Source organism: Gymnogyps californianus, chromosome 3, assembly GCF_018139145.2.
Source record: "Gymnogyps californianus isolate 813 chromosome 3, ASM1813914v2, whole genome shotgun sequence".
Lineage (NCBI taxonomy): Eukaryota > Metazoa > Chordata > Aves > Accipitriformes > Cathartidae > Gymnogyps > Gymnogyps californianus.
The window spans coordinates 38,728,783-38,753,509 of record NC_059473.1 but is presented as its reverse complement, the minus strand read 5'-3'; the positions used below and the strand labels follow the sequence as shown (position 1 = coordinate 38,753,509).

Genomic DNA, 24,727 nt, shown 5'->3' with positions numbered 1-24,727 from the left:
CATACGGAGAATATAGAAATCAAGTGCTATTTCACTTACTCTGGACCAAAATGACCTTTTGTATTTTAATCACCTGTGGCCAATATGTTAAGTTTTATCTGTCACCTAATTTGAGACCTTCCTGCTCCATCATGGAGGTGAATTAGAGTAAGTCTGAACGGAATGTGTGGTGGTGTTTGAATTCAGTGGTATAATATAATATTTTAAGACTTAATTTTAAATATAGGAAGGTAAGCTGCTTCAGAGCTGTCCATTCAGAATTTACGTATACCTTGAGATTCCTGAAGTGAAACAAAGTTGTAAGAAAAAGCTCCTGGTAGTTGCTTGCAGGTATAACTATTTTAATTTTCCCAACTTAAAGTGCCTTGGTGAAGCTTCTGTGTGGAAGGTGCTAGATAGTGTTAGCTAGCATCCAAAGTAGCTAGCCTGCTAACATCACTTAAGGAATGAATGCTCTGAATCTAAGAGATTGAAATTTGGGGATTATTATAATGATTATTTTTAGGAGTTCTTGGAAGGAAAATCTGGCTGGTGTTCTGTTGTCTTCTGTCTTAAGGAGTAGATGATGTTCTTCCCTTGTTACAGGACTTAGCTGTCTCCAGCTTTTCTAAGATGGTTAAGTAGTGTTGGTTTTGAGAGCTCCTAAAAAATCAAGACTTGACTTTAGGAGAAAGCTACAGTTAATATCCCCTTAAAAGTACTAAGCCTCTTTAAAAACTTGTATTATTCTGCTATAATACTGTATTGTATGTGTCAACAATACTATCTTCAAGTTAGAATTGATGGTACTAGTATGACTGCTGAAAATGTTCTCATGACATTGGTTTTCTTTATAGAAAGTGGAGCGGTTCCAAAAAAGAAGGATCCCTTAACACACACAAGTAATTCCCTTCCTCGTTCAAAGACTGTTGCAAAAACTGGATCCACAGGCCTTTCAGGTCACCATAGAACACCTAGCTACAGTGGGATATCGACTTCGGTGTCTAGACCAGCACCTAATCCTGCAGCTTCAACTCATAAGGTATGGTAAGGATAAATGTAGTAGTATACACTTGGAAAGTCAATGTAAATTCTAGAACAAACTTTGGATTTACTACCTTTATTGCAGTATTGTAGTAGCAGTAAGTTTTTGGAAAAAAAAAACAAACCCTAAACCTCTACAATTTTGGCCAAGCGTCTTGAGCTAGACTGCAGAGTGGATTTTAGAAACCAGGAGTCATCAGGTAGCTGCATGGACAAATGGATTTTAATTGCGGTCACAGTAATAAATGATAATACTTGTTTTGAAAATTGCATGAGAAACTGAGGGAAACTTATCTAGGAGAAAAATAAATGTTACTCCAGAACTGCAGATTTTCCCCCCATACATTCCTTCTCTTCCAAAGCATGTATGCACAGGTATGCAACCACATTGAAAAGCAAATTATGGTTAGATTGTGACTGAAATACAAAAGTAAGTCCTATCCTAATAAGACACAAAAATGCTGCATTTCTTTTGACCCATCTCTTTCCCTTCCATCCTTATCTCCCCCCTGCTACTCCCACAGTAAAGTAGAATAAAGAGCAGAATGGACAGAACATAAATGTGGTTAAGCATTATTGCTGCTATAACATGAAGGCTTTTAATTGGCCTATTAGCAAAGTATGACAGCAGTAGAAATTCTTGCTTATAGGTATTGAGAATCTGAAACAGTTTGTGATGCTTTATTTCTAGAATATGCTGGGGGAAAATACTGTGGTTAAATATAATGAATTATCTTAACAAACAGCAACCAAAAAAAAAATCCCCAAACCAAAATCAAACCAAAAAAACCCTCTACTGGAGCCTAAGATGTTCTACCTGTGGCTGAATATGATAGTATGATTTGTAGCAAAATAGAGCATCGGAATATGTGATATGTGTTAATGTATTAGCTTTTATTGGAGCATGTGAAATGTAACAGTAATTTTGTTAACAGTATGCTTTAAAAGTATCAAGTTGGTTTTTTGTTTGGTTTTTTCCTTCCCCCCCACCCAGGCTGCTCCTAAAAATAGCAGAACAAATAAGCCTTCTACTCCTACCACTGCTCCTCGAAAAAAGAAAGACTTGAAGATATTTAGAAATGTGGACAGTAATCTTGCTAATCTTATCCTCAATGAAATTGTTGATAGGTAAGTCTGAAGAAAAGTAGGATTTTCAATGCAGAAAACCAGTTTTTTGTTCAGTACAATCCTGGTCCACTTGGAATGAAAACTAGTACTTTTTGTTTGTTGTGGGTTTTTGGGGGGTTGTTTTGGTTGGGTTTTTTTGTTGTTGTTACTTTGGCAAAAGGATGAAAATTCAACTCAGAAATGCTTATCTTTTTAAACGCTTAACAAATCTATAACAGATTTCCTCAAAAGGGTTCTGTATAAATAGTCAAATGCATTAAATTAGTCAGCTGCAGCTGAAAAAGAGTATCTCATTGTTAGACTAATTAGTATTCCATTTCTTTGTTAGTGGGCCAGCTGTCAAATTTGATGATATTGCAGGGCAGACACTGGCTAAACAAGCTTTGCAAGAAATTGTTATCCTTCCTTCTCTTAGACCTGAGGTAAGCAACTGGGTTTTGTTATCCCTCTGTCACAGAATCAAAGAAATGTATTGTGCTTCACACATGAAGTGGTGATTCTTGAATCCTGTCTTTACTGGTTATGATTGCTATTGATAGCTGGGTGGTGATAGCTATCTTGGAAAAGGAGAATGAAGAATTTGTGTTAAAACACTACCATGAAATTCCTCATCTTCTGGTTAGTCAATGTTGGAGAAAGCGACTGAGGCAATAGCTTAAAAAAAAAAAAAAAACCCAAAACAAACAAAAAAACAGCAAACCACAAACCCCTAAAAAACGAAACCAAAAAACCAACCAAAAAAACCCCTAAAAATTTGTGAGGCTGACTGTTCCAGATAGCTATAGCTGTGTGTCCAACCGTATATGGACATGTAAAGGACAAAGCCCATAATTGGAAGAGTGAAACAGATGAGATTTGTATAGGTAAATTAAGTCATGACACTATCTGATTTGAAAAATATTAAATTGGTAGTGTGCTCAAGTTCTCTGTGTGGATGTTCGTTAGACATTCTGAATAGCCTGTTCACAGCAGGAGAGGATGCAAAGAAGTGTCGTAGTGAACAGGCAAGTACACTGAGGTGTATAACATTTGAGGGCAGATTTCCTCTTTACTTGGCTGTGTGGAAATTGGTCGTTTAGGCTTTTATTTTATTTATCATAGGTGGTACCTCAACTACTGTGACTGCCTAGATTCAGGTCTGGTCTATATACTACTAGAATTTTCTGAGCCACTTTTTTTAAAAAATTAAATTGGTCATTTTCTAAAGCTGGACTTCTTAAAAGTTGCTGGACTCTTGCAGAAATTGCATGCAATGATTTACTGCAGTGCTGATTATTCAAGCAAAATTGCTGTTTGTTCTTTGTTTGCTTGTGGGTCTCTTTTGTCACATTGACGGGTGACTGGAGTTGCTCTGTGGTCTTCCTCTTTCATTTAATGCAGCTTCTGGTTTTGAAGCATCGCGGGGAGGAAACTCTAAACATGGCATAGCATCATAGGAATACTAGCCCTGAGGAAAACAAAGCTTTGGCATTACATATGCATGCTCTGGTATTCTTATGCAGAAGGAAAATGTCATTGTACCATCTCTGTTATTACAGTGGTTTAGTATGTTGAGTTTGTTCAGTAACACTAATACAATAAGCTGGGTGGGAAGGACTTTGAGATGTGAGGCTTGGAATAGTTATGACTCTCTTCTGATAACAGTTGGTATTTTCAATAATTTCTACCTGACCTTGATGTAGGTAGAGATATAACAAGGACAGAGAATCCTGCAGATGTTTAAAACGTTCCTTGGAAGAAAAGAGGTTGGTTTTATTCCTTGTAAACGAACGTGGTAGATGTGGCAACTACAGGGGAATAGTTAGTCAATTAAATATTACTTCAGTTTTAACCTTAATGAAGTTTTGAACTCAAATTCCTATTTAAACAAGCCAATTAATGGTATTTTTGTAGGAGAGCAAGAGTTGAGGTGAATAAACAGAAAACACTGGCTAGAGACATGACTGCAACCATTTCAGCAGTAAGATGCTAATAAAACAGTAGCAATTAGTTCAGACCATGTTTAGTATGATTAGTCTGTTGTTAAAAACTTTAAAATCTTAGTGTGTCTCAGTGATAAATGGCAGTTGCAGCTGAACTGTGTAGGTGATGATCAAGGTGAGGGAGAGTTGTAGTTTTGGTCTGGACTGTCTTTAAAACGAGGGAACTCCTGCAGAATGATTCCAAACAAAGGGAGTCAGGCAGGAGATGCATGTGGTGGTGTGCAGCATGGAAAGCAGAAACAGTGGAGGAATGTAGTTACCCAGTTTAAAACGCTGCAATACATTTGTAACATAGGTGGTATGTATTAGTGAATAGGATCATGCTGGATAACTGTTTTTAGTGATCAAGCAAAGTCAAGCACAACCAAATACTGTGAATGATGAAATAATAGAGAAAATGCATGTTGGTCGATCATCTTAGAAACACTACACTGGTAATGGAGCCATTTGTTATCATGGATTTTGTGGAAAGGAGTGCCTGCTGACAATGGTGTTTAGACATGGTGTGTATGAGACTCCCTACTATTCCTTTTGGTTGTTTGTTGGAATTATTGGAAACTGGAATGGAGGGGTGAGTGTGAGGCCAAAAAAGGAACTCCGAAGCTCTTGAGGAAAGTGGTAAAGACTAAGCGCTGGGGAGAACAGGCTGCAGGAATAACTAGAAGATGTGTACTCTATGAGAATTTGTAGGTTTGCTTGCTGTGATGGTGCATATGATGGGTGCAATTTTACAGTGTAGGAAAGATGAATCCAGTGCAAAGTGAGAGGAAGAAGATTATTAGTAGCATTTAGAGAAAGTAGGTAGTTGTTAAGTAATATTTTAAATAGTTTCAGTCAAAGCTTGTCTTCTCAAGTTTCATTTAATAAAAAAAAAAGAGAAAGATGAAGGGGTTCTTCCATATGGAGTTAATAGGGATGTTGCTTTAACTCTCTTACTACACAAATGCATTCCCCCCTTTTTAAGTGCAGTTGGTGCTTTAAACTGTTAGACAGACAGGCTGGTCTGTCTTGTGGAATGTGTTCCTGCCTTTTATGCTCCTTTCACAGTACCCCTATGCACAGAGTGATCATGATGTAATTTAACTGTTCTGTGGGAAACAATAGTGACGTGCATTAGGTCAAGTTAGTAATAGAATGTAGTTCTCTAAAACCTGTACTGTTGTAGCTGCTATTTCTACCACTGCTAGCCAGTGAGCCATTCCTCAATCTTAAATCGTTTTCTTACAAAGGTAAATCAATATTTTCGTTAAGTCTTTGAAGGTAACTTATGATGGTGTACTTTTCAGTTATTTACAGGACTTAGAGCTCCTGCACGTGGTTTATTGCTGTTTGGCCCACCAGGAAATGGGAAGACAATGTTGGTGAGAAAATTACTTCATGCATGAGTTGGTGGGCTTAAAATGTAACCATGAGGGGTGGCTTTCAGTTTGGGTGTTGTAGTAATAAACTGTATATTCTTCCTGGATATGTGTTATGGTGTCAATTTAATACAAAAATGCAAAATTGTTCTTAACTGTGGATTTTACGGGGGAGGGAATTGCTAAACTGTTCTCTATTTAATTCTTTTTAGTATCACCAAGTAATATTTTAAAACTTAAACCAGCAAGCCCACGTTTCATTTTCAGAGAGAGTAAAAGTAACATGGTTAATTGTGTATGGCAGTGATTAATCACAAATGGTCTGCTCTCCACTAAAACATACTAGAAGTGCATTTTGGAAATGGGGAAGGAGCACAGTAGCAAGAAAGGGGGTTGTCTCACTTCCACACTGCTGTGCAAAGAGCATAAGTGCTGTGGAACTGTCTGGCCGCTGCTTGTTTTCCCAGACTGATGTGCTGGGTTCAGGGAACTGGATGGAAATGGCTGTGCATCAGCCAGGGAGCGTCGCGTGTCCTGATGCAGCTGAGCCGGGCACATCTTCCTGCATCACATGGCGTGGCTGCAGCTGCACACTCCCTTTGCTGATACTGAAGCTGGATCAGCTCTGAAGCGCAGGAGTGCAAATGTTCAGCAGCTCACTTGGGCTCATCTGTTGTGTTTTATGTACTGGAACATTATTGGTGATCACTAAAATTAAACTATATAACCAGGGAATTATAATTTCTTGATATGGTGAAACTGTTAAAAAAGAAGGTACTCTGTATGAGCATTCTGGCTGAACTGATTCTTTTTCCTAGCTTTCCTCTGAAAACAGTTTTTGTATAGATAGGGTAAGGAGGGAAAAAACCCATAATTTTTAATGTGATTTGATCCAACTGCTGTGCTAAATTACCACCCTAAATTAGTTAGAACTGTTTCAGATGTCTACTCAGGATACATGGAAAGGAGCTAGAGACTTGTGTTCTTCAGTAAGCAAGTTGTAGTTGGCTATGGAGACGATGTGATGAGAGAAGTCTAAGGGAGTCTGGAAATTTCTCTAGTGGTTTGACTGCTCCATTCTTATTTGTAAGTGGCCTGTACAGAAGTTTTCTGTAGCATCTACAAGGTGTTCCCTTTGAAGGAATAGGGGTTTTCAAAATCGTCAATCAGGACATGAATGCTAGCTGCAGAAGCAGAGAGGTATCTTCAATGTGGTGTTTTAAAAAGTACTTTTTTTTTTCCCGTCTCCTAGGCCAAAGCAGTCGCTGCAGAATCAAATGCTACTTTCTTTAATATAAGTGCAGCAAGCCTAACTTCAAAATACGTAAGTAGCAGGTGTAAATTATATTGATCTGAAAATGCACATGCTGTAATTGGGGCTTAAGAAGGCCAGAGACTTCTGATGAGTCTTTGGTGAACTGTTAGCCTATAGTGAACATAAAGTTTTAGAAAAGTGACTTGTGAAGTAAAGAATTTTGTTTTGTGCTTGTGATAACTGAATGTCAAAGGCTTCTGCAGTTCAGGTTGACCCTGGCTGTCATATAGATGAGTGATTGTGGGCTTTTTTTTCCTTTAAAAAGTAAATGAAGTGTGTCCCAGCTCCCTTTCACTCTGATAATTTAGGCACCAAAGTCTCTTGACAACTCAATTGTGATCATAAGTGAGGTTGTAATGTTTCTTTTAAGACATAAACAATAGCGTCGTATGTAATACTGAACTAGTGATAATCTGAGTGTATATGAATGGACTGAGTGTGGTTGGTTATCGGCAAGATTTTCTGTAGGTCCTTATGTTAGCCTTCTTGTAATAAACACTTTCTAAACCCCTTCCAAAAACAGTTTATTGTTGTTTTAGGTGGGTGAAGGGGAGAAACTGGTGCGTGCTCTATTTGCAGTAGCCAGAGAACTTCAGCCTTCTATAATTTTTATTGGTAAGACCTTAAATGTTGTTGACTTTTGTGTATTTTCTTAAATATTTTGACTTATTAAATTGGAATCATTGGGTAACTTCTATGGGTAATTCTGCAGTGCAGAGCAAGTGTCTTGGATATGACCTGCTGGCTAATCAGTAGTTCCATATAGAGCATGTTGGTTACTGTTACGTTATTTAATTGGTGTTAATAGTGGGAAGAAATGCCCTCAAAACCACGAATGCTGTACTACCTTTACAGAGTAAGTCCATTTATGTATTAAACTTCAAACATGAAAATGGGTTTTGCTTGTCCTGAGTTGCAGCTTATTATCAGCAGGGTTTTTTTTCCTCTCATCTGTGCTTGGTGTTACATATTCAAAGGACAACACATTATACAAGCTTTTAAACTTTACTAAGATCTATCTGTCTCCTAAGGAATAAAGATCTGATCTCTCTTACTGGAGCCCTATATTAGCAAAAGAACTTAGGCAAATATGAAGACTTTGATGTTGTATGCTTAATTAAGATGTATTTCTTTGTTTTTTAGATGAAGTTGATAGCCTTTTGTGTGAAAGACGGGAAGGTGAACATGATGCTAGTAGGCGTCTAAAAACAGAATTTTTAATAGAATTTGATGGTGTAAGTATTTAGTCTTGGGTATTGTTTGATTTAGCTGAATTGGGTAATGTAGTGGGTGCCAGTACAAGCTACAGATGAAGCACAAAGAGGATTTGGCTGCTGGGGCTTAGCTCTGTCCCCTTCTCCGCCCCCCCAGCCCCCACCTTGTCGGCAAACAGCTTTTTTCTATTGCTGTTAATTTTTCACCTGCTTACTGTAGTAGTCTGGAAAATTCAGTCTGGGGTGAAAGGTAGTAATCTGAAGATGAGCTGAAATAATGGGTTGAAAGACTATGGACAGAGAAGAAAGGATAACAAACGGTAATAATAAAGGAGCTGTGAGAACAAATATTCTTACACGGCAAGAGGAACACTTGAGCGTTAGGCAGAGTTGAATCCTTGTTTGCAATTGCATGTTTTGGTGAAGCACATCTCTTCGTTCTGGCAAAGTAAAAGAAGATTAAATGGCTTTTCAGTAGTGTCTTTTTGGTTTTTAAGGGATATGTGTCACAAAAGCATGTACTGTCAAGGGGTAAGGTGAGACTTGAGGGATGAGGATTTCAAACAGACTAGTTCAGATCATGGGTATACACAGCTCTGACACATCAGAAGGATTAATTTCTGTGTTAGTATGCTTTTTATTGAGCTATAAGTTTTTTCTTGGCATCATGACCTAGAGATGACAGGATACAGTAAGAATATATTTAATAGCACATATGTAATACCCAGGAAAAGGAACTGGGTTTCATAGTTGGGGGGGGAACAAATGAATATCAGAATATTTTTCTGTCACACAGCACTGTTTTTTGTATTGAACAATCTTAGTTTATATTCCACTAGCACAGTGGAATATTGCTACAGTGGTGAAGTGATAGTAATGAGGTACAAGAGGAGAAGATAACTGTATAGAGAAACAATGAGATCAGGAAAAAATTCTCCAGAGTGGGATGAATCAGGGCAAATAATGCAATGTGACAGTGATATGGAGAAATTATTACACACACAGAGTTTTCTTTTAAAATGAACAGGGGAAAATTAAACATAATTAGTAAGTTAGCAAACTTTGGATCAAGGTGTAACTATATCATACCATATTTTTGTGGAACTTTTTGGACTCAGGCAGCAATGAACTTAAGTCTATGAAGGATGGGACACTAGGTGAATACTAACATGTCTGTGATACCCAAATGTTTTCTCTGAAGTCTGGAAGCTGTAAGTCTCCATATTCTTGGGTATAAAATCAAGTCTTGCAATTGAGTGAATTGGGGGAAAATTACTGTGTCTGTGTACTATTGAATAGCTTCTCATTTGCATTACTAGCTTCTTGCGAGACCTGTATTAGATGAATCTCTGATCTGATTTAGTGGTTCTGGCTGTACCTTAGTCTAAAGTTTTGATTCTCTCTTTCTCTGTAGGCTTCAAAATAATGTTTGGTGTTAAAACTCACAACAGCAGAAAGTCTGTAGCTTTTTAAATGTGATTATCTCTGGATGACTAAACTTCTGAGTGCTTTTTGTAGTCTCAGTTTTCTCCAGCATTGTAACGTGCAATTCCACAGCAACATTTGTGCTCTTGCAAGACTCTTTTCAAGCAACATAACTTGGGCATAGTGTCCTGTGTTTACATTCCTTCTTTTTCTTTTTACTTTTTCCTAGTGTGACTTTACATTTATCTAAAGAATGTTTTAAAGCTAACTGCATGGAAAAAAAAAAAAAAAGAAAAGCATATACAGTAAGATCCCATCAGTGAGCTGAATACACAGCAAGTCTCTAACTGGTTTTATTGTATTACTACTTGATGTAAACTGAAAGCTGTCTTGCCTTCCTACACTATATAGGTGCAGTCTTCTGGAGAGGACAGAATACTTGTGATGGGAGCAACAAACAGGCCACAGGAGCTTGATGATGCTGTTCTCAGGTATCAAAATGTCTCTTCGTTTGAATACAATAATATGATGTTCATTATGAAGAGCAGGTTTTGCTACTTAGTGTCTTGGTTGTTTTAAGTTTTGGAATAAGTAGCAAAAGCTGTTCAACAATGTTAAATTATTTAACCTCTCAAAGAGGTGCCTGTCTCTTCTCTTTTGGGATACATCTGCACAAGCGTGATGGCCTTGGAATTGTCGAAAACAGCAGTACCTGTTGAGACCAAGTCAGCATTTTATAACCTTCTTGCATCTTACGTATTGCTTTTTTATTATTTGGATCTTAATGGCATGATGAAGGAAGAAATTTGACCAGTGAAATCTAGTATTTCTTCTCTCTGAATATTGGACTTGTGATGTCCCATGCAATTACAGATCTTGCTGTAGATTTGCCTTAGGACTTTTTTGCTACGAGTTCTCATACTTTCTTCTCTTTTCATTCTCGATTGAGGAAAATAGGCATGTCAGCACTGTCTGAACAAATAAAACACATTTTTAATGATGCCAAAGATTTTCTGTGTACAATGAAGAGATGCTTCATTTTGTTGCTGGTAGTCAGTGGTATTTCTGCCTTTAGAGTGTTTCCTCTCTGGGAGGAGTCTCATAACTTAAGAGTAAGGTAACAGCAGTGGTTCGTGCATATTGTTTGGTTGGTTGTTGTTTGGGTTTGTGTTTTTTTTTTTTTTTTTTTAAATCTGTAGTTCGACTCCCTAGAATTTGATGATGTAAGTGAAATTTTGACATTTATCAAACCAAATGTTAGATCTATATGTGCTAAAAAGTTAGAAAAGTGTGTGTGTATGTATGTATATGTGTTTGTTTTCTAGACGATTCACCAAACGGGTATATGTGTCTTTACCAAATGAGGAAGTAAGTATTGTTTTCCATGCATTTTCTTCATTTTGAGATAAATTTTATTAAAAAGTATAAAATATATTTCATAGGCTATTCTTAACTTGCCCTAGTGGATGATTACAATTCTGTGAATTAACTTCTGGCCCAGCTTGGCCATATACACTGTGCTTTAATTCTGGCGACTATCTTAAGTTTTTGCATTATTTTTTACATGTGCTAGTAGCAAATCTGGTAGTAGCTACTCAGTATTTCTTGGCTAGTGAGGTGTTGCTTACATACTGGCAGGCACGGTCAAGTTTGAAGTAGGGCTTGCAGGAGCACGTTTGGTTGGCTGGAGAAGAGTGTTTATGCAAAAGATGAAAGTAGCTTTCTTAAAGTAATGTTTTTCAGCTCAACAGCAGATTAGGGCTTTTGATGAGGATTCTAATGTATTATTCTTGAAGCAGTTTGACCCCTTGATCTCATAGCCCTGTACTAGCTACCATGAAGAAAATTAACTCTATCCCAGCCAAAACCAGCACATTACCAAATCCCTATCTCTTCCCCTGAAGAGACGATAGTGTACAGTCTAGTCACAAAAGCACTATAGGCAAGTTTAAACTAGTGAAGCACAAAAGCTAACCTGACAAACACGTAGTTTTGTTGTTGCAACAGAATTTTAAGTGTACCGTGAAAATGAGTTTTACATCTGATAAATGTATCTTCTTTTCAGACAAGATTGATTTTGCTAAAAAATCTTCTAAGCAAGCAAGGAAGTCCATTGACCCAAAAAGAGTTGGCACAACTAGCTAGGTAAGTATTTTGTAACTATACTAAATAAATATACTTATCTATTGCATTCATTCAGACCGTTTTATTCATGCAAAATGTAACTAATGTAGATCATCAGATAGTGACAACACCTGCTGAGAATGAATTGCATGCATTTTGGGAAGATGGTCTCCTGTCAGGCTGTATGAAGGTGGTTTTACACATGCTTTTATATATATGTGCTGCTTCTTTCCCTACACCACCTGGCTGGGTTTCTGTTGTTGAAACATGCTCATCAGTGCTTTTCTTTCTTTCTGAGGAGGGAGGGGGATGCTTTTCTCCACCTATCCCCCAGGCAGTCCAGCTCTCCTCTGTGATGCAAAGAGGCAGTACCAGTTTTGCACTTGGCATGCATTTCCAATCAAAAGCAACTTTCCTTTGCTTGTTCATTGCTAGGTTTGTTGAAGGTATTACCAACATAGCAGAGCAAGCACTGGGTAATTTTAGATTCTTTTCAATTTCATATTTGATTGGGAAAATGTGGGTTAAATGCCCTTCCTGTTGTGAAGTTGTTTTATGTTCTTCGTCATTAAGATTGACACAGTACTGCTGTTTGTCACCCTCAGAAATCAAATGTAGTGGGTGTGAAGGAAGTTAGACTAAAAAGTGGGGAAAGCACCTAGGGCAGGAAGGAGTGAAAACTGAATGTGAGAGATCAAAAATATTCAAGTGGATGTACTTTAGTCTCTGTTTCTGTTTGTGTTAGTACACAGGAGGTGAGTACACTCTTGGATGTAGCATTTTTCAGCCTCTTAGTAACATTACAGAAATTTGATGTATAATCCAACTGAATAAATTCTCTCTGTACTTTAAGGATGCTGGCTCAGGCCATATTTAGGCTGCAGTAATAGCTAACTGGAGGAAAAAGACAGTGTTTTGGATTCTAACTGCAAATTTATGAACCAAATTACAAATGCAACTTAAGTGCACTTTTTTTAAACAGTTTAGCCAAAATATAAAAGCTGAGGGTCCTGCCTGCTTCATCTGCCATCTTTCTTTGTTTTGAAAGAGATAGATATTTAACCTCCTTCATAAGTTAGTGTTCCTTCACTCCTCTGCAACTTTTTCTATAAACTATAACAGAATTAATTATCTCCAGAAGATTGAGCTATGAAGCTCTTGTTACAACCAGCCACTGCTCTACAAGCTGGTGGATTTTTTGTTGTTGTTGTTTTAAATTTTTCATTAGGCAACCCTTACTACTTCTTTTCACTTATGTTGGCAATATGTATTGGCAGCTTCCTGGTTCAGTGGAGGCCTTTAATCTGCAAAGTATTTCATTGGTTAACTTGGAAATTAAGTCTAATTCTGGAAAAGCTCCTGTAGAGACTGGGTCCTTGGTTTGATTTCCCCCCCCAGCCTTGTGGTTCTGAGGATTTGGATGGCAGTTGAGTTTTTGGTTTTGTATTCATCTATGACAAATGATGACAAACTAGTGGTAGGGCATTCTTGTAAGACAAATAGTAAATGTGCTTGAGATTAGTTTTCATCTACAAATCCTAGTTGGTTGCTATCTTTTTGCTTTTCCTAGCATGTTACTTGGGACTTGACTATCTGTACTTAAATTTAATCTGGAGAAGACTTAAATATAGATCACTGATGTTGAATGCACTTCTGATTTATTAAACTTGCAAAACAACATCAAAATAGTACTACTTCTGATTAAGTAACATTTTAATAATCTGCAATTAAAATGAGATGGTTTGAAGCAGGTTTTTTTGGTTTTTTTTTTTTCTTCCTCCTTTCGTCCACTTTTACTTTTGACAAAGAATGACAGATGGATACTCTGGAAGTGATTTAACCGCATTAGCAAAGGATGCAGCGCTGGGCCCTATTCGAGGTAAGCTGCATAGCGTTTTATTTAGGTTTTGAGAAAACTCAGTGCCCTTGGTAGTAGAGATATTATATTTTCCTACATCTTTATAACTCTTAAACCTCTGAATTTAAGCTTTTTAGGTTGGATTTTGGTCTGTTCCTCATAATAGCATCTTTGTAAGATGCTATTACACAAAACCCTTCAGTAGCTCACCATGTGAAACACAATTTTTGTGTCTTAAGAGGAAAGCAGGGTGAAGTGTTTTTCACAGATTTGTGGGATTTCTAACGAGTGCATCTTTCCTAGGCTGGTATCAGTTCTGTTATATCTAAATTATTACTTGAATAGCAGTCTCTGGCTGCATTACTTGTCTTATAAAGTGGGCAGATCTCTTTCAAGTCTAAAGGAAGAAAATACCAAAACAGAAGCAATTTTGTATTCTGGGTTTTTTTTAGATGTGGTTTGAATGGCATAGCTTTTTTTATTTTAAATCTTCTTAATGTTGAATTGTGATCCAGATGACAATTGTGACTCAAGTAGAGTTTTACCTATATTTGTTCTTCCTCTGACATTTCCAACTTTGAAAAAATACAATTTTAATGCAAAGTGAATACTTCTTTTAAAAAAAAAAAAAACAAACCCAACCCTAAGAGCATGCCCCCCCCCCCCCGCTCTGTTTTGTTTTACTAGCTAGTTATTATGTGTCCAGTAGCCACATTTAAATGCTTTTGTTTAGTGGAGAACAGTAGAGGGAATTTGTGAATAAAAGATTGTGAAGATTTGATGTTAGTTTTCTGTTTGCCGATATATTGTCCTACCTGATAGAAAGGTACTAAAGGCAGCCAGAGCCCAAGTATTCTATAGTATCAGCCTATTATGTGTAAATAAAAGTTGTTGCAACTCTCTTAAATGATTTATGGGGAGGAGAGGTCTGTGCATGTTTTGTGAGTGTGTTTGTTTTATTTTTTTTTTTAATTGAATCAAATCCTATACCATGCAGTTTTGGCAGTACACTCTCTCTTTGGAAAGTAAAGGTTTTTTACCCACTTTCAGCTATTGAGATTGTAAGGCACATCTTCCAAAATCCTGCATAAGAACTGGGAAACAGAATTGCATTAGATAGCTCTCATGAGAGACATCATGTCTCCTAAGACTTTGAATATATTTATTTAGAGTGGTTGAATTAATAATGTATGCATTTAGGTATGCAGGCTTTACTTTGCTGACAAATCACTTCACATGCAAGTCCATTTTGAGATAAGACCATGAAATGTTGTGCAACCTGTTTCTTCCCCCTGCTCCTGGCTTCCATATAAAACAATCTGGGTTTTGAAATGTTTTTTAATGTCAGCCTTGCCAATCCTGCCTAGATTCTTTTTCTTGCATCCTTAGAGCAAAAAGTTTGCTGTAATATGTTGATACTGTAACAGTATTGCAAGTAAAAAAAATGTAAAATGGTGAAGGATATGGGAATGATTAGATCCTGCCAGTATTGCATGGGCAAGAAGCACTCCTAGGTGCCCTGCTTGTTTTTTTATTTCTGTATTCTTGGCTGACAGTACCTTTCTGTTTCCTGAAAATTGTGCACGTTTGAGGGGTAGGGGGGTTGTAGGTACCAGCAATACTATGGGGGAAGGCAGCTCTGTTACGCTTGTGTGCTGTTCCCCATACTTATGAAGAAGGAAGTAGTTCTGCTGCTACTTTGTACTGTATCTGCAGTGGTTGAGTGTGGGAGCAGCCTGGTTGAGGAGCTGATAAATGGGGAAGGAGGAGGTAAAAACACCATGTACCTTTCTGTACAGGAGGTTATGTTGAGGCAGAGAGATACCATTTTTAGTTGTGGAGTTTTGTCAGAATAGAAGTGCTTTTAACATGCTTTAGTTGTCAGAAGCGAGGAAAGTTTTCGTATGAAACTCACTGATCTTCCTTTATTTTTACAGAATTAAAACCAGAACAGGTGAAGAACATGTCTGCCAGTGAGGTATGCTGTTCTAGCAGTTGTATTTTCCCCTTTGAATAGAATGCATGCTCACCGGAAACTTTTAAGGTCCCTTTATTTACACATAGTACCATAAAAAATACCTAGCATAATTTTTGGAGGGTATTACCCTTTTTGATTACTTCTTCATTGAAGAAAATTCTTTACAAATAGTGATTGAGAAGAAAATCTGTCCTCGGATGTCTGAGGTTCTTTGTGTAGTTTGTTGGTTATCAGGCTTAAGAGCACCTCTTTTTCTGATAGTAAGTCTCTGCTGTTCTTAGTTTCAGCTGACTGTCCTATCTTTTCCTTCGCACTGAACTGCAACTTGATCTGTTACCTATCAGATGATGTCAGAGGCCTGGCTTTTATTTTCTTGTAGTGTTACTCCCCCAAAACATTCCCAGAAGTATTACGTCAAATGATTTATTTTATTTCCACTCCCCCACCCCCATCTGTACATGAAGCAAGTCATCTTAGGGAGAGCCTCTGAGGAATTTTAAAACAGATCTGTTTGTGTATATGTATAATACTTACATTCATTCACATGGACCACCATAAAGAAAAAAAAAAAAAGATTAAGTTCCTCACCGCAAATTGCATCTGTAAACATCAAAGGAAGAGGTTGGTCCTGTATATAAAAGTTTCTGTTCAAATGTGTGTGCATGTCACAGTTACGTAGGGGAAAATGAGGCAAAACTTAATTCCCTTGTTGCTTTCTGTGTTTAGCCTTAGATCATGGCTAAGGCTATGATAAGGTGAAAGGATTTGTTGCAGGAAGATGAGAACATCTGTGATAATTTGTTGTGAATGCAAGTTTACCTCCAATAGCCTATAAACACTAGTCCTGAAGAAACATGGGGAATCTTCTCCAGTTGTAGTGTTAATACTCCTTTAATAATGAGTCTGCGTGTTCCACACACTTTGGTTATTTACCATCATGTCTGGGCATTTCTCTGTACGGGAAGTGTCTGCTTATCATCATGTCCTCAGCAAACAACTGAAAGGCATGTGTTGAATCAGAGAGGTTAGATAATTGGGATTACTTGACTGACAGCATACTGTGGTCTGAATACAGTTGTGGTAAGGGCGGGAACTTTCAGTGCCTTACTCTCCTGGTATGCAGAGGTATGCCATAAATGTGTTAAAAAACCCCATGCCTTACTCTTTACTCAGTTCTGTGCCCTTGTATGCGCCAGCTTGCACCACCTAGTGAAACAGGAAATAATAACACAGTCTCGTGGGCTATTAAATAACAAGGCGGACATTATGATTACCAAATGTTAGTTTATTAAAAACGGTAAATACTGATAGGCTTAAATTACAAGACCCTTGCACCAGGTCATAGAATCATAGAACAGCCCAGGTTGGAAGGGACCTTGGAAAGATCATCTGGTCCAACCTTTCGTGGGAAAGGGAGCCTAGATGAGATTATCTAGCACCCTCCCCAATTGCATCTCGAAAACCTCCAGCAATGGGGACTCTACCACATCCCTGGGGAGGTTGTTCCAGTGAATGACTGTTCTCGCTGTAAAAAATTTCTTTCTTATATCAAGATGAAGCCCTTGTAGAATATGCTTTGTTAAAAGTGAATACTGAAGTACTTCTTGAATAAACTGAAGTACACCAACCACTTGTGATCCTGATGTCTTTCATTTTTTGTTTAGATGAGAAATATCAAACTATCAGATTTCACTGAGTCTTTGAAGAAGATAAAGCGCAGTTTGAGCCCTCAGACCCTGGAAGCATATATTCGCTGGAACAAGGACTTTGGAGATACCACAGTGTGAAACACTACTTGAAGCGAAACAAAGTGCTGCCTAAGGAGCAATTGGTACAGACTACTGCAAAGCAGCCAGAGTTTACAGGACTTTACAGATCTTTAAGTATCTACATTAAAACTTGAGATTAAGAAAAAATTATACAATGTGAAATGTGTTCATCAAAGCCTCCTTGCCATTTAGTGAGGATTTACACACTGTAAGTAAGAGCACAATAGGACTTGAGATAAGATTCCTAGCAATCTGATTATGGTTTGAACAATAATGTATGTATTTTGTTTCAGCTAGAAGGCTCTGATGATATTGATCATTGGAAAACCTTTTCCCTATGTTTTGTGTGTGGTTTTTTTGTTTTTAATTTTGCCATGACATTGACGTCTGGCTTTCTTCCTTATAACTACTAACTTACAATTGGAGGTTTGTAAACTTTGGTTCAGTTTTTGACTTTTTTATCCTTAATGTGCCAAATAAAACAATTTCCCTATGCAGAGAGGAAGAACAACATTGGGGAATTATGATTATTAAAATGTAAAAAGCAGCTGGTCTGTTATTATTTGTCTTTTTGTTTAGTTGTAATGTGACTGTATTGTTCACAGAACAGTTTTAAAGAAGACCTTTGATAGCAGAACAGCAAAAAAACCCAACCCTATAAAACCAATTCAAACTGTCTTTTAAAAAAAAAAAATTACTAAATAAAAAAATAGACTAAGACATTCATTTACTGGCAGTATTTTCTCTTAACACATTTTGTAACGCTTCCATTGGTAGAATGTTAGCTTACGCTTATGGTGTACAACTTGAAGCCCAGCTGCTGTTTGAGAGAGTAAGTGATGCTAATTGTCAAGTTTCAGAAATGACGTGTTTCTACTCTGTCTTTTGGTCTGTTTATGATAATTGAAAGTAAAATTTCCATTGTGATAATTTTTTTAATTGACACATGTAAGCATTAAAATACGAGGCTACATGTTTAATACATGGCACACATTAATGTTTTTATAGCTTTCATATGTTTTGGTTTATATATTAAAGTATGAAACACTCAACTGATCTGCTTTTTTAAAAAGAAACTGCATCTTTGTACAAATACTTGTTTTTATTATATAAATGACAAGCTATTAAAAAAAACCACTTAAGTGATAGTCTTTAAATACTGTAATAAAGGAAAACATCTTTGCCTTTACTTCTAAAGGCCTGACATCTTGTTTACAAATTCTACATGGATTAAACACAGATGTTTGCAAGGCAGAACACTAGTTCCTTGTTAGAGTAGGTTTGTGGATTTGTTTTGGTGTTTGTTTGTTGTTTTTTTTTAAAAAGACAACTCTCCCAACTTAGTGATGTTACAAAAATGCATATTGTTTACAGTTGTTTAAACTAAATCGAGTTACAAGCTTTGTTTGCTTTTGGTCTTAACAGAAAATTTTGTTCTTAATTTTTCATTTAACTTATTTTTTTATTGGTAGGAGTAAGTCAAATATTTCTGGGACTACTCACCTGCAAGTTGACTATAAATAATATATTTTATATATATATATTAAAAAAACCCCTAGCTGATAGATGCAGTGTAAGTATAGTAATACCCAGAGAGGACTCTGTGCTCACTGCGCAGTATTGGGTACTAAATAGCAGAAACTGTGTCAGACTTTTGAGACACAGAGATGCAATATGTTTGGGATTCTGTTTTTTTGAACCAGAGATGCTTTTAACTGATCTTAAGATTAAAAGCAATTAAATAGGAGAAGATTGTGTTACACTAGTATGCCTTTTGAAATAGTCTAACCAAACCACTTCTAGCCTTCTAAGGGTATGACTGTCAAATGTATGTCTGATGTAAATGAAAGATGTGACTTCTGTTCCCCTGATTCACTTTCCTGGAGAATTGAGAAATCCTAAAGGATTTCAGTTCCTTAAATCTCTTGTATTGCTTGCTTTGCCTTAGTTCTGCCTTCAGTAGACCATCTCGATTGTTGGAGATTCCTGGCTGACTTGATCCGTATTTGTCATAGACTTCATAGTGCTAAGCGTGAATATTACTGTTTTATTAGCATCTGCCAGATAGCCAAACAGCTAAGAAATGTCCTTGGTCTTCCTATTCATAAAGCTTGTAAACTTTCCTTGAGATCCTTTGCAAATGAGAACTTTGAGGGTAACACTTCTGGTTTTGAGTGTTCCTAAATATTTGTTGTCAAACTCTGTTTTCATCCACTTAATTTTGAGGAATATGCTGGTATTTATTTCAAATACATACCTATTGGCATGCGATAGGTACCTGAAACGTAGAGGTAGAAGTTCCCATCTGCTAAAACACCACCAGGATGCAGCACAAAGGGTCAGAAGTCTGATCTGCTACTTCAGAAAGAAAAGGGACTAGCCCTTTCACTCGTTTGTACAACCAGTTCAGGTCAAGAGAATCTGTGTGACTGGTACCACTGCTTTTTGGTTTTCTATTCTGCCCTGATTGTTTTCTGCATAATGGATGAACTACAGCTCTATTTCTAGAACACAGTAATAAGAGCTTAATTTTCTTCTGCAACATCAGTTTGCCCCACAGCTGCTGGATTTTTTAGCCTGTGACCAAATGCCATTTGGTTCATAAGTCGGCTTTACATCTTTCTCACACTATTTTCTGAACAGTGTCTTTTAAGAATAATTCTGTTCCCCTTAAGGTGTTATCTCGCATCTTCTGGTTTCTTGTTTTACATGTACTGAGTCCCAGCTCAGTGATTTTCATCTATGTGTTGGATTAACTGTGTATAAAAGCAGATCTGAAAAAACAAAACAAACGAACACCCCCCAAAAAAAACCCAAAATACCTGTATTTCCCAAATCTATGGTATTTTATATAGAACTTTGCAACTGTATTTACCATAAAATTAGATTATGTTCTAATACAGTATCTTGAATTAGGCTAGGATAAGCAGGACAACAGCTTGGATGCTTTTAACCTTTGCAAAGATTGGCATTACGTTAGCTCTCTAAACTGCCTTTTTCTTTTTTTTTTTTTTTTTTTTTTTCCCCTGAATCTGCCCACTGCTACTGAATGAGTGACTTGACCCACTTTTGAGATGATGAGGAAGCAGCTTGTCTGGCCCTCTGCAAGTCTGTTTACTGACTTAAAGTGTAGCATTTACTGGGAGGGAGAAAAAAAACAACCCATGCCCCCTGGTTTTTTTAACAACCTTCTTCATACATCTTTGCCTCTTTTTATTAAGCAGGAAACGCACCTTTTATCCTACATGTTGGAAGAACAATGTGTTCTCAGGCAGCAGGTTGCTGCTTTTGGTGGCATTACAGGAGGGAAAAACGGAAGCACTGTGTGGTGCTCTTTCTCCTTAAAATGAGAGTTTGTCATGTGTTACGATGTTCCCTTTACCGATATTGACTTTTCTGTAGAGTACACCAAACCTGTACAGGTTCTCTCCTTGCAGCTAAGACAAAAACAACACTGAATATTAAAGATAAGCCTTAAACTAGGATATTTATGCACGTGTAAGTCTGTCCTGTTAGTTTCTTAGGCTTTACAGAGTTCAGCGTATTAGAAATAGGCATTCCGCCCCTGAGATGTCTTACTGACTCTACCTCAGAAAGTCAGTCGCTAATACAGTTTTGTTGAATATGGCCCTGCAACTTACTTTATGTAGATAATAAATGTGATGGTAACACTTTAAAATGGAGAAGAATGGGATCTCTGAACTGAGAAGGAATTTGTTGTCACTGCACTAATTAGAGGCCATTGCTGATTTCACTCTTAGATTCTCTCGAATGTTTTTAAAATGACAGTTTTCATACATATAACTTAGACAATTAACCTTACCTTCTGGTGTAGAACAAATGGTATTTTTTCTATTCTAAACAAGCGGGTTTTAGCACTGGTTGGTACTGTTGCCAAGTCCATCTTGTGAAATTTAAGTACTTTTTACTGGGAATACTGAAGTCAGATACGCTGCTGAACTTAACTGAGATGTCTGTTCTGCAGCCAGTATGGAAAGCAGCGTTCTACTTAGGGCTTCCTTATGGTGAAACTTTTTGCCCTAGATTCTTATAGTGCTTTCCTACCCAAGACATGGATAATGCATAGTTGTGCCCGAGATGTGCTTACCTCGCTGCTCCAGTGCTTTAGTGATGCTTCTGCATGTGGCAGCTTTGGGAGGTGGCAAGCGCTATTGTAGGTTACAGATCTTCATTCATTGTCTGTGGTAGTCTCAAGCTTTTGTGATGTTTTTAGCATTGGGGACTTCTACCAGATATCAAAAATGGAATGAAAAGTAGCAAGCAGGTAGTTATCTCGGTCATTGTGCTAACTAGAGGCGGTTGCCAATTTCATTGTTGGGTTCTCTTGAGCTGCTAGTTAGTGTTTAAGGATGTTGTTTTACTCACCTATGTGAATTTTCACGCTTAGGATGATCTGCTGGTCATCCTACGAGATGACCAATGGATCAGTTACTTTCTTTTAGAATTTTTTCTTTAAATTGTCTCTTCAATATTTTTTCTTTTAAATATTATAACTGTAATTCCACAGGATGAGGAAGTTAAACTGTCGCTTCCTGCAAATACAAAATCATCTTCTGAAGTATGGGGAAATGTGTATTGTGTTTTTCCTGCTTCTCATGTAAATTGTTAACCATCTTAGAGTGGAAACTGTTTACTTTGTCAATAACTACCTCCCGAGTTTGGCAATAATTGGCAAGGTATACACTGCTCCAGTGGTTTAAATATATTGGCTAAACGCTGTGGGTGCTTCAGAGTTTGATCTTTTGATTTGCAAATTCTTGACATGATGTCTGGAAGCTATGGTGATCAGCCTTGTTTTGCTGCAAGACTTTCCTTGCCTTCATAAGATGCACTTCTTAAAATCCTGTGTCAGAGAAGTGGCTTTGAGGAAAAAGGTCAATGTTCTTTGTAGTTGGTTAATACAGGTGTATTCTTCTAAGATGCTAGGGGTGTAGCCTCTCGGTTCTGCAGTCTTTTTTACCATTAGAAGTGGGGAAGAAAGTACTTTGATAGGTGTGTGAGTATTAGATAAAGGGACTGGAAATACAGAAACCATTTTTGCCACATGATTCAAATTTTTATTCATGTGAAGGGCTAGTCAGTATTTTTCAGAAATCTGGATTAAAGTGACAAAAACCAAAGGTGGAGACAAAACACTATACCCCACCCCCATTAAATATATTGGACGACTCTAGTCTGGGATGGGGTTAATTCTTGTATTTTGTTGTTTTGAAGCACTTTTGTTCCATTGTTCTCTTAAGAATGTTTTCTGAAATGTTAAACACCATTTTATTAATAAGCAATGTAAAAAAGCATGATGAGCAGTCACATAGCTTTAGCTTCACAATAAAATGTTGCATTTGTCCTGTTCTGTTTTCTTGTCTGTTTATCAGATAGTGTCCAAAACTAGGAGCCTTTTCATTAAACCTGAACTAGTTTTAAAAAAAAAAAAATTAAAAAATCAGGTGTTGTATACCAGATGATGGAACAATAAGTATGTAAGTACCTCATTTAGTTTCTAAAGGACATAACTCAAGTTCTTAAAACTAATGTAAACAGAAGTGCTACTTCCTAAATAAATGTGCTGAAACTGAAAGTGTGTGCCTATCCTCCTATCCTAGTCTTGCTCAATCACAGTGAAAACCAGGAGGTTTCATGTTAACTAATTCCGGTAGTCATGGTGAAGTCCTGAAAATAGCTATTTGGAGCCTATTTACTTGATATCAAAATAGCACCTTTTCTTGTGCTGGAGGGAGAGTGCTGCTGTTATTTTTGAGGTAACAATCTAAATTCTTCACTTATCCCCATCTCCTTACTGTTTGTAATTCTTTCTAGCCATTGTCTTGAGGCTGCATCTGGCCTGCTAACAGCTACGGGGGCTGTCTGTTCTTACAATTACATCCTGAAGACAAGATTAAAAAAAAAAAAGTTGGATTAGAGTAATTTTAATATTACATATCTGGCAGCATTAAGGGTCTCTCAAAAAGCAGCCATGACCAGTGCCTTCAACATGTCATTGTATCTATCACTGTTCAAGCAAACCAAATAAAAATCAATTGGGCAAATCAGGAAAAAAAAACCCCAATGTTTTGGACTGAAGCATAAGAGCTATTACTGCTTCTGTCAAGCAGTAATTAATTCCTTGGGATAGAAAGACACCCTTGTTGACTATGCAGGAGAGTTATCCAGTATCTCTCTTTGGCTGAAACGCGACTACTCGGAGGTAGATTCTGAACCACTGAAATGATTTAAATTAGCAATTTTGTGTATAGGTTACAGATATTCAAACAGACTTTTACTCTTGTAGAGGAGATGCTTAGAAAAATTTAGTGAAGAAGCAAGAGCCTGAAAACTATATCCCAGCACTTGCTATGTTGAAATCTACAGAGATTATGGACTTGGCAGCATACCCTGGTCTGAAGCATGTTAGACTAGGCTCCATGCCTAGTGTCAGGTGCAAGCATATTTCAGATTAAATCTGTTTATTTCTGTATTTTAATGTTTTAAGTTTGCCAGAAAAAGTGAGGAAAAATTAGTTTAAAGTTTTGTGTGTGTTTGGTCTTTTTTTTTTTTTCCCCCCACACAAGCCATCTTTCTACAAATTTCCAAATACTTTGTGAACTTGTGAAATCTAGCCTGTTTCCTACAAGGGTGCATATGGCTCTGGAACAGACAAGAGTTATGCACCTTCTCCAAGTCATTTTTTATTCTGTGCGTAATGATAATACAGAAAATATTATGTAGTGGTGAAGGCAGAAGGATATAATTTAACTAAAATCCATCTCTCAACACGTGATTTATTGGTGCTGTGGTGTAGCTAAAAATAAAAGGTGGGAATTTCAGAAGCCTACAAACAACCTAATGAGCAGTGTGTTGTTTTTACCAAGTGCTTTTGAAGAGTCCACTTTTTTTGCAAATATATATTGTAAGCACAGTATGTTCTTTCTACTATTGTAACTTCATTATTTTCAGATCTCATTTTAGTAATTTTTAAAAGGTCTCAAACTTGCCTCAGTTGTAAGACATCCTTGAAGACTTAGTTTTGTTATGTGGACAATGCTAGTATCAGCTGTGCTATTAGTTGTAGTATTTCTCTTCTGTGAATTGTAAAAGTGCAATTTCTTATAACACTTCCTCTTCTGGGAAGAAATATGCTAAGACATGAAATAATCAAAAAGCCTGATAATGTGTCAATAACAAAGTAACCAAACAACTGTATATTTGTGGAGCATATCATATAGATAAAAGGTTACCCCTGTGGTTCACCTGACTTCTGATTTCCTGGTTAAATTTGAGTGGAGGCAGCAGCTGCAGCCTGTGGAGAGCTTACATACCACAACATTGCAGTTGGAATTCTCTTACCTGTCATGCAAATTTTACAGACTGCAAATGGATTTTTTTTTTTTAAATTGTTCCCAAAACTACTTCTGAACACTGGAAAAAATTTCTTCGTTATAGCCAACAGCTTAGAATGAGCAGGTCTGAGACATTAAATACGTGTTTCATGGAATACAATTACCTGTCCAGTCACTCCAAACCACAGTCAGGTAAGT

General features: G+C 37.1%; 1 protein-coding gene across 4 annotated transcripts in view; it reads left to right on the top strand.

Moving 5' to 3' along the window:
• Nucleotides 1-18,363, top strand: part of SPAST (spastin) — a 37,639-nt gene extending 19,276 nt beyond the window's left edge. For all 4 annotated transcript variants that reach the window (XM_050893939.1, XM_050893936.1, XM_050893937.1 and 1 more), the window contains 13 exons: nucleotides 837-1,021; nucleotides 2,018-2,151; nucleotides 2,480-2,573; nucleotides 5,420-5,494; nucleotides 6,744-6,815; nucleotides 7,346-7,421; nucleotides 7,950-8,041; nucleotides 9,857-9,936; nucleotides 10,771-10,813; nucleotides 11,511-11,590; nucleotides 13,378-13,448; nucleotides 15,365-15,405; nucleotides 17,070-18,363. In XM_050893939.1, coding sequence (XP_050749896.1) covers nucleotides 837-1,021; nucleotides 2,018-2,151; nucleotides 2,480-2,573; nucleotides 5,420-5,494; nucleotides 6,744-6,815; nucleotides 7,346-7,421; nucleotides 7,950-8,041; nucleotides 9,857-9,936; nucleotides 10,771-10,813; nucleotides 11,511-11,590; nucleotides 13,378-13,448; nucleotides 15,365-15,405; nucleotides 17,070-17,192 — 1,166 coding nt within the window. In that variant the 3' untranslated portion in view covers nucleotides 17,193-18,363. The remainder of the gene's footprint in view (nucleotides 1-836; nucleotides 1,022-2,017; nucleotides 2,152-2,479; nucleotides 2,574-5,419; nucleotides 5,495-6,743; nucleotides 6,816-7,345; nucleotides 7,422-7,949; nucleotides 8,042-9,856; nucleotides 9,937-10,770; nucleotides 10,814-11,510; nucleotides 11,591-13,377; nucleotides 13,449-15,364; nucleotides 15,406-17,069) is intronic.
• The last annotated feature ends 6,364 nt before the right edge of the window (nucleotides 18,364-24,727 follow it).